Source organism: Priapulus caudatus, unplaced genomic scaffold (genome assembly GCF_000485595.1).
Source record: "Priapulus caudatus unplaced genomic scaffold, Priapulus_caudatus-5.0.1 Scaffold772, whole genome shotgun sequence".
NCBI classification, from domain to species: Eukaryota; Metazoa; Priapulida; class Priapulimorpha; order Priapulimorphida; family Priapulidae; genus Priapulus; species Priapulus caudatus.
Genome location: NW_014577833.1, coordinates 114,486 through 124,485, shown reverse-complemented (window position 1 = coordinate 124,485; position 10,000 = coordinate 114,486). Strand labels below are relative to the sequence as shown.

At 49.1% G+C, this 10,000-nt stretch overlaps 2 protein-coding genes across 2 annotated transcripts in view; both read right to left on the bottom strand.

Annotated features, from left to right (window-relative positions):
- Positions 1–2,294: 2,294 nt before the first annotated feature.
- LOC106813436 (guanine nucleotide-binding protein subunit beta-1-like) lies at positions 2,295–5,975 on the bottom strand. Its single transcript, XM_014817567.1, has 5 exons — positions 5,850–5,975; positions 5,089–5,160; positions 4,016–4,232; positions 3,320–3,464; positions 2,295–3,034 (listed from the first exon to the last, which is right to left on the bottom strand). Exons 1-4 carry the CDS (start codon positions 5,913–5,915, stop codon positions 3,358–3,360), a joined length of 462 nt encoding a protein of 153 aa, XP_014673053.1. The 5' UTR covers positions 5,916–5,975; the 3' UTR covers positions 2,295–3,034; positions 3,320–3,357.
- A 417-nt stretch (positions 5,976–6,392) lies between these two features.
- Positions 6,393–10,000, bottom strand: part of LOC106813434 (procollagen-lysine,2-oxoglutarate 5-dioxygenase-like) — a gene marked incomplete at its 5' end in the record, with an annotated part of 6,675 nt that continues 3,067 nt past the window's right edge. The window contains 2 exon segments of the mRNA XM_014817566.1: positions 6,393–9,272; positions 9,901–9,960. Of these exon segments, the coding sequence (XP_014673052.1) occupies positions 9,117–9,272; positions 9,901–9,960 (216 nt within the window).

The following is a 10,000-nucleotide window of genomic DNA, read 5'->3' as shown; positions in this document are numbered from 1 at the left end:
TGATACAATAATTTACTCTTCAAAATTGCACTACAGAAGCCCTAGATGGCCTAGACGGGCAGGCCATCTTTGCGGTTGGCAAATAAATGAATGATGTAAAAGGATGTCAGACCCATCTATATAAGCCAGGCCACAAGAGTGTGTGTACACATTAGACCACAATAATACGATACAAACCCACAAGACAATACCTAATACACGGGGCTGGGGTTATTCTGGGTGTGGCTTGTATCCGACACACACACTGCTTAAAGTTAAAATGTGTTTTATAACCAATTATTTCTACACACGAAAAACAAAATACCAGACATAAATCTCAACGTTGTAAGAGTGATGCCATAGTATGTATGCAGTGCTACATTGCAGTCGTTAATGGGCTCCCTACAATTTCTCGTAAAACAATGAAAAATATGAAATCTTAGACATGGTTGGGTTACGCACACTCATCAGGTGGGTGGGGGGGGAGTGGCCCCTATTCCAAGCCGTGCCGGCCCAGCTATAGAAGCACGGGCTGTCTCCACCGCCCTCTGCTGGCAGAAAAACTACAAAATGCCTCACAAATATTCAGGCGAACGCGGGGCGTGCGTTCGCTCCTACATAACACTTGATGGGATTGCGCCAAGCACGTACGTAACGTTATATCTGCCCCCGACCAAATAACATTATGACATCGTCGTCGGCGCGCGCGAGCGAACACGCCGCGGCCGCCGCGGCGTCGGCGGGAGTTGCGCCGGCGCGCGCGAGGGGGAGGGATGTCGTCGCCACGGCAACGCTCGCGCGCAGCGGGCGATCTCCGCGAGGGCCACCCTCGTCGCCCCCTCCCCCTCGCTCATCGCGAACGCTCTAAGGATGAGCTCTCGGCGCGAAGCTCTCGATCGCGACAATGTCGCGCGCGGCGCCCTCTACCTCCTCGCCCCGGCGGGGCACGCCGGTGTCTCTGCCGATCGTCGATGACGAACCGGACCGACGCTCTCACCCCGCGCGCGCGCACGCGCACCATCCTCTGCAGCGGCAGCGCGGAGCAGCCGAGCTCGAGCCACCGCGAGCGCACCATCCTCCGCCGCGGCAGCGCGGAGCAGCCGAGCTCGAGCCACCGCGCGCGCGCACCATCCTCCGCCGCGGCAGCGCGGAGCAGCCGAGCTCGAGCCACCGCGCGCACGCGTACACCGCTAACTAAAATCGTCCCACGCGTCGTCTGTCGCTCGTGCACGCGCGCGGGGTTTCCGCCCGGAGCAGACGACGCGCCGCCGCCGCCGCCGCGGCCGCCGCCGCCGCCGCCGCTCTCACCGTGTATGCACGACTTATTGATTGCACACTATAGTTTCACACGGCGCGAGGATTCTTTGCCAGTCGTAAAATCGTTACTGGCAAACTGCAGAGCCTACAAGAATTTGACTAGATTCGTCTGCTAACTGACACATGAACAGCTGTCCGTGAAAAACAACAGAACATCTGCAGAAACAACAGAACACACATATCGACCGTCGCACCGAATGCGCGGTCGTGAGTTTAGAAATGTCATAAAGTTGCGCGTATTTAATGCCACACAATGCTTCATAGTAATGCTGAATATATGCAGCCTGTCAGCCATATTTAAACAAAGTCTGATTAGAACTATTTCGATCAAACAAGCAATGACGTATCAGATGCCTATAAAACAGTTAATCAGTGTCCTGCGGAGGCTCCCCCCGGCGGCAGCGTCCCCTGCTTCACCGCGACGTGAATCTCCACCGGCACGAGTCGGTCCCGTACGCCCGTCCCTCTCCTCCTCCGCCACCCTTCCTCTCCGGGATCGTAAAGCAAAGCGAGGGCGCGCCGGAGGCCGTCGCCGCGGTAACCCTCGCCGCGCCGTCGCCGACGCCCGGCGGAAGAACGATATCAAAAACAAAAATAACCGAATCGGTTCGCACGGAGATGGAGATGGAGATAGAAAGAGAGAAAGGTACGGATAAAACCAGAAAAAAGAGAAAAAAAGAGGGGAGCGAGAGGGAGAGAGAAAGAGAGAGAAGCTGCACAGAAAGAGACACCGCAACCCTACGAGGAAACTCGATGGGGGAGGAGGAAGGAGGATCGCGCGTGAGGAGAGGAACCGAAGAGGACACAGAGGTGACAGCAACGGCGAGCGGCGCACTCCGCCCTCCCCCCCACACACAAGCAAAATCGGCCCCCACCTCCCTCCTCCCCAGCGCGCGAGCGAGCGAGCGAGAGGGGCCTGCCTCGAGGCGGTCACTCCCCTCCCCCTCCCCCACCTCCTCCTCGGCGCGCTCGAGCGAGAGGGGCCAGCCGCGAGGTCCCGGCGCAACCCCTTCCCCCCTCACCGACGACGACGATGGCGGCGGCCGGGGGCGGGGCGTCCACCGCTGCAGCACGGGGCGAGAGACTGACTACACACACGGGTAAAACTATTGCCCACATCACAGTACTCACTCGTACACATCTTGCTACGTATGCTATAACACTACGAATACGCGCGCGCGCGAGAGCACACAGGGCCGCCGGACGCGCCTCCGCCGCCGCCGCCGCCGCGTTCCCCTCCCTCCCCCGTCGCCGCACCCTCTCTCTCGTGCGCGCGGGGCGTGGGCTCTCCCTCCCAAACACGGGTTTTAACCCTTCCGTATAAAAACTCGCGTGCCAACTGTGGCGGCGGGGAGGGACGCTGCACGCCCGCAGAGAGACGGGGGAGAAGGGGGAACGGTTTGCGGGAAAGCTGCTACCGCGCTCGCTGCCTCCCCCGCCCGCTAACCCCCCCGACGCGTCACCGACGCCCTGTGTGCTCAGACTATATCGCCCCATGCTGTGTCGACTCCTTAACATTAACTGTTTACCAAGCACTACATGTATAAAATACTCTCATAAAGGGAATAATAACATCCCCTCATGACAAGATACGCAGCAGAAGTTGATAGAAGGCGACCAATAGATGGCGCAGTATCCATGCTTATCCCACAATCCTGTGCAGATAGACAGTCGTTGTGTCGTGCCATCCAGACCAACTGCTTACACAGTAACAAATCTTCATGCCGAGCAAGGACACCTGGTGGAGAAAAAAGAAAAATACGACTATAAAACATTACTTAGTTACATGCAACTTTTTTAACCATAACTTGTTTCAAAATGGCATCTAATAACCTACATATTGAAACAACATAGGGTAGCACAGCGGAACAGTGCCCCATGCACCCTCTTCTTCACACATGACTATAAAGCATTTTGTCAAATGGCTGTGCACTTCTGCAGCAAACACGATTCCTCAACGAAGAACACCCCCTCCCAATACGAACCACGACGTGAGAGGGAGAAGATAATACAGAATAGCTACCTTTGTACAGTGTTGTAGAGAGAGGAGGAGATGCTACCCTAGTTCCAAATCCTTAGGAAGCTGTCCCAGGAGCCCGTGCAGAGTGCAAAGCCGTCCTCGGTGACGCCCAGGCAGCTGACGCGATTGTCATGCCCGGTGAGAACACCTGAAACACAGAGAAACACGTGCGGAGTTAGCCTGCGCATATGAAGAACGCGCGGAGTTAGCTCACAGATGCGATGAAACTCACGTGCGGTTCACACACGAATGAAACAAGAAAATTTATGAAGTGTTTCCATGTCGAATGCAAGAAAAGTAATACTGTTAACCCACAAACTCAAGATAACTGACACATTTAAACCGGCAAATACGAGAAAACTGACACAGTTAACCGACAGATAGAAGCAAGCTGATACATTTAACCCGAAAAAATGCAAGTAAAGCGAACCAGATAACCCACAAACGCAGGAAAACTGACACAACAAACCCAACAGACGCAAACCGACAACGTCACCCCAAACACACGTCGCCTCCAAAACACGTGCGAAAAAAAGCCATCGCACACTCAAACCGAGCAACAACTCAATCGAGAGCCCAAACTCTCTCCTCCGCCCCCGCTCCCACGATGCGCCAACACACGACAGTTCCCCACCCAAGCTCCCCCGCTCGCGACCGGCATCGGCCGTCGCCGCGCCGACGCCCAGTGGCGCCACCTACCGGAGCGTTCTGTTCGCATTGAGTCCCAGACGTTGCAGTTGAAGTCGTCGTAGCCGGCGAAGAGCAGTCGGCCGGACTTGGAGAAAGCCACCGAGGTGATCCCGCATATGATGTTGTCGTGCGTGTAGAGCGCCAGCTCCTGGTCGGCACGGATGTCAAACAGCCGGCAGGTGGCGTCGTCCGACCCCGTCGCAAATGCATATCCGTTAGGAAAGAACTAGAGCAGGGGGAAGAGGAAGAAAATATGAGGTTAGACAACTCCGAATATTCAAGAGGGTGTGTGTGTGTGAGTGTGAGAGAGAGAGAGAGAGAGAGAGAGAGAGAGAGAGAGAGAGAGAGAGAGAGAGAGAGAGAGAGAGAGAGAGAGAGAGAGAGAGAGAGACAGAGAGAGAGCGAGACAGAGAGAGAGACAGACTGAGAGAGTAGGGCGAGAGAGAGAAAGCACAAGAAAGAGACAGAGAGAACAAGAAGATGCCTTCGCGCGATCGGACATGAACGACACTGTATCTGGGGCGTTGGGTGAAGCAACGGACTCTCCTTCTCATGAGGCATGCTACACCGGTTCCTCTCTTTCCCCCCTGCACGACGCAAAAACTCTCAACGTACAGCAACGTTCAAACAACGAAAGGTGAGCCACTACCACAGAAACCAGAGCCACAGAATGAAGACTATTGCCTCCTATGCTGCCTCAAGGCCATCCTTAAGAAATTCTATGTTTGCTGTCCCCCCACCCATGATTTTTTTAGTGGGTAGGTAGGTCGGGTGGGTAGGTAGGTCTTTTTTTGTGAGGCATAATAGTTATTTTAAGTCTGTCCTCATGTTTGCCACACATGCTTTGTGTTTCAGTCTTAACTATAAAAAAATTAAAAAAAGGAACCCAAAATGTCTAAAAAAAACTTTTGGGTCGCGGCTATTTTCGTGGGTCGGTCGGAGGACAGCAAACATATAATTTTTTAAGGATGGCCCAACACTTCTTGGAACGGCGACAGCAAAGCACAGTGACGTGCTAACGCGTTATAATGGAGAAGAGAAGAAACGAAGAGAGACAGGCTCGTGCGCAGAGTCATACTTACTGTGACAGCGTTGATATCAGATTCATGCCCAGAAAATGTTTGTTTACACATACCGTCTCGTATGTCCCATAACTGAAAAAGAAAAACAAGCGTTAGGTATGCAACGCGCCAGCAATACACACAAAATATTCATCACACAACTAGGATATTGTATGTGCTAGACCTTATGGTCAAGCCATTGCTATCTCAATGCCGAAAACAGACTAGGCACCAGTTGTCATCAACATCATCAATAGTCGTGAGATTAAAATCGAAAACATCATAACCTTTGCAAGCAAAGAGTTGTTTGTCGCATGAATGTTTTTGACATTTCGACTTACGACAGTCATAAGTACGTGTGTTTCTGACGACGAACACTTCTTTCCAAAAGAATTCAGCACCCAATCCCCACCGCCTCTACCCCCATCGACAAGGCCACCCTTAAAAAATCGTTTGTTTCCCCTTTACCTACTCGCCTCCCAGGGTACCAAGTAGGTAGGTAGGTGAAAAATCTTTTTTATTTTGTTTTGACAAGATGTGTGTATGTATATTGTATATTCTGTTTTGTGTATATGTTTTTGTGGAACGAATTTGATTTTTTTTTTTGGCGAAACGAAATAATTTTTGTTTTGTTTTAATCGGCCAATAAAATGTGTTGAGTAGCGGCGTTTTGGCGAGTCGGTCGGTAAAGGGGAAACAAGCAATATTTTATCTTAGGCCGAATCGTGAGTTGACAGCGTGACCAGAACGCACGCGCGCGTGGGACCGGCTCCGCTCCTTACCTTCGCTGAAGCATCACATGCACCAGATACAAAAGTTTTAAAGTCGGGCGACAGCGATAAACTCATGACGTCACCGGTGTGTCCCGTGAACGCTGTGCACTGCTGGCCTGTCTCGATGTCCCAGAGGGCACTGCAAAACAAACAAGCGAACGTCACGCCGACCGCATCATCACATGACAATAGTGACATAGGGTTTACATGTGTGTGTGTGTGTGTGTGTGTGTGTGTGTGTGTGTGTGTGTGTGTGTGTGTGTGTGTGTGTGTGTGTGTGTGTGTGTGCGCAATTTTATGTATATATATATATATATATATATAGTTGTCGATAAGCATGCAGTAGAGATTCTGCAACATTTATAAATATTTATTATTCGGTGGTCGCTCATTCCTTGATAATTATTATTAATTATTCAATCTTTACTGCATATGTGATTCAAGTACAAATACATGTACTGAAGACTTGACTGTATTCTTTCTGTGCGATGGAAAATAGTCGGAGGTGCTGTAATTAAAGCAACACGAATAACACACGAATAACAATACGTATAGCTGTTATGAAGCAAGCGTTATTTATTAAAATAACAAAATTTCACTTAAACATAGCACCAAACCATGTCATCATAGTCCTCGGCTGAATATACTATATTTATAGTTGTCGATAAGCATGCAATAGAGATTCTGCAACATTTATAAATAGCTATTATTCGGTGGTCATTCATAATATCGCCCTCCTCAGTGTCATCGATCTCTTTACATATTCCCAATAACCATGCGAACATTTAATGCTGATTCGATATCTACGCCTTACTCCATACACGATTGTAATTCCATGTAAATATATAGACTCGCCACTAATTTGCTATTATTATTGTTATTATTATTATTATTATAATTATTATAATTATTGCTATATTGCTAAAGTAATATCTTCGGGTCGAAAGTAGTTAGCCGCGAATTAAAATGCGTCGTAACACATCCAGTTGTTATATTACTTAATAACGATGTGCACAATACCATCACAAACATCGGTATACTAATATATATATTTTATACTAGTATATAAAATAGATACTAGTACATGTAGTAGTAGTAAACATCTGTGAACATGCAAGGGCTCCAGGGTTTCTGAGAACAATATTATGCACATAATATTATACATGTAATGTATAACAATGTATATATTGTTCTCAGCTGGGTTTGCTGAAACTGAACTCGCAAACGCCCGCCACCAGGTGCCGCCAATGTGCAGATCATCTTTCACTTAATAATTACGAATTCATGCTCCATTCATATAGCACAAACACTGTTGATCACCGTCGCACCGTCTAGCAAGCGTAGACATGTTCGCGGCAACACTAGTAGCATATGTAGTATACATGTAGGCATGATTACATACGGTACACGGATTTCACAACCTCGAACATCCTTTCGCCAGAGTGTATCCACTCATCACCCAAAGACTTTTCTATGAAAATCGTACAAAAAAAGATAGATTCGGCAAGATAAGTCGCCATGACGACCGACATACGCGAGCGGGTCGCCATCTTGAGCCGCTCCGCGCCCCGCGGCTGTTACATGATGTGTCATTGCATGACTAGGACTTCGGGTCCGGGAAGACAGATAACAACAGCTCTACTCAGGTAGCGCATTGTCGTAACATAACAGTGAGAGGATGTGCGACGCCTCGACCGTGACTCGACTCAAGCTCTGAGCATGACTGACAATCACCATCGTAGCGCAAACTGCGATCACAGCAGCATTGCAACGGTCGACGTCAAATCGACCTGTCCTGTCTAGAACGATTGTCAGGTAGCTGTAGCCAATCAGCAGTGTTTGCGTGGCATTTAAATAACGGTGCTTAGTAACGAAGTGAAGTAGTAAATTCAATCATTTGGCGTATATGTGCAAAAAACACATATATATATATATGGTCTAACTTGACCAATCAACAATATTCAATGGGGTACGGTTCTCTTGCTCAGATTGAAAGGTCAATAAGATTAAGATCTAGGAGAGATTTTCCACAGATTCAATGGATCAACGTCATCCAATAACGCAGACAAAGTACATTTACTCTAAAGATAACGCATCATAACTGAGGCAAGGATCCCCTCCCCCACCCTCCCACCAACTCTTTATTTTCTTAAATAACGTCACGATAAACCATTCGACTACATGATTCTTGATTCGGCACAACATACAGTCTCAACAGAAACAGATATAAACGCGTATAAAAAGGACTTGCCAAAACTAGCAAACGAGATTCTGATATATCAAACGCATGGTAAGTACAACAATGTACAGGACGACAATTTCAAACAACGGGGAGCAAAATACCGGTGCAAACAAAAATCTCAAAGGGCGGACATTTTTGCTGGACTCTTCTCTGAACCTCTAAATGGGAAGATGGAGGAGGGGGATGGTGAGGAAAGCTGGGAAGGTTGCTACGGGTGCTGAGGAGAGCAGTATAGACGTCTAACAGGCTTAAGCTGGGTTTACACTACTAACTTTATGTTGGTGAATTGCCGAGTTGGACCAACTTTCCAATTCGCCAACACCGAGCTGGCGAAAATAGAACATGTTCTAATCGCCCAACTAGTTGCTATCGATCGGTTGGTCGCGCAACTTTTGCGTTTACACTGCCGATTGTCGGTTGCATAATTGCGAAGTTAGTCCACTTCGCCAATTCGCCAACACAAAGTTGGTAGTGTAAACCCAGCTTTAGGTGCGCAGCCCCGCTATGACACTGATGATAGCAGCACATCTTTAATACTATCTGTAGGGAGGAAAGCGGGAGGAAAGCGAGACTCAATGCGGTATGAACTGTTAATTATATTGACTTGTTGGATGAGTATGGAGTAATTAAAGCGAGATTTGACAACAGCACAATGGATTGAAAATGCAATAAACAGCTTATTATATAAACGTATGAAAACTAGGCCATATATAGTATATATATATATACCATGAACATATCCACGCCCTTATATAGCATAGATATGTCCGTGCTTACACGATCCGCACCCCTATAACCAGTTACAATAACAGGAAGACAGACGCCCTCACACGGGATATAAAAACAAAACCCCTACCGCGACTTCAAATAGAAACGCTACTCGACTACCGCCGCGGTCGAAACTCGGTGCGCCGCGGCGCGCGAATCGCCAGCTAAACAAGTGAACGTGATCATTATTTCGGGGCACGCGGCTCACACGCGCTCCCGCCGCAACTAAGGCCATAATTGGTACGTGCGCGCGCATACTGCGCCCCTTAGGGGTCGACGAAGGAGACCATGATGTAGCGGATGCCATCGCCGATGAGCAGGCCCTCGTGGTAGTGCGTTAGCTTGCCCGGGTGGATGAACGCCCAGCCGCGCTTCGTCTCAACGATGCTGCAGTTGTAGCGAATGAAATTGACACCGCCACCCTGCGAGACGAGAGAGAGAGAGAGAGAGATGAGAGAGGTGAGAGGGAGAGAGATGAGAGAAGAGAGAGAGGGAGAGAGAGAGAGAGGGAGAGAGAGAGAGAGAGATAAGAGGAGAGAGATGAGAAAGGTGAGAGGGAGAGAGGGAGAGAGAGAGATAAGAGGAGAGAGATAAGAGAGAGAGAGAGAGAGAGGGAGAGAGAGAGAGAGAGGAGAGAGAGGGGGAGAGAGATAAGAGGAGAGAGATGAGAAAGAAAGATAAGAGGAAAGAGATGAGAGAGAGAGAGAGAGAGGGAGAGAGAGAGAGAGAGAGAGATGAGAGAGAGAGGGAGAGAGATAAGAAGAGAGGGAGAGAGAGCGCGAGAAAGAGAGATGAGAGAGAGAGAGACGAGAGAAGAGAGAGAGAGAAGGAGCAGGAAGAGAGTGGGATGAGCACGATGATGATGATGATGATGATGATGATGATGATGATGATGATGATGAGGATGATGATGATGATGACGAGGAGGAGGAGGCTGGAGGAGGAGGAGCAGGAGGAGGAGGAGGAGGAGGAGGAGAAGGAGAAGGAGGAGGAGGAGGAGAAGGAGGAATAGTAGTAGCAGGAGGTGTGAAGCTAACTACGAGCACGCACCGTGTAATCTTCTCCAGCCTGGTTGAGAGCGAGGTTGATTGTATAGGTGGACGAGTCGTGATGATGATGATGATGATGATGGTGATGATGATGGTGATGA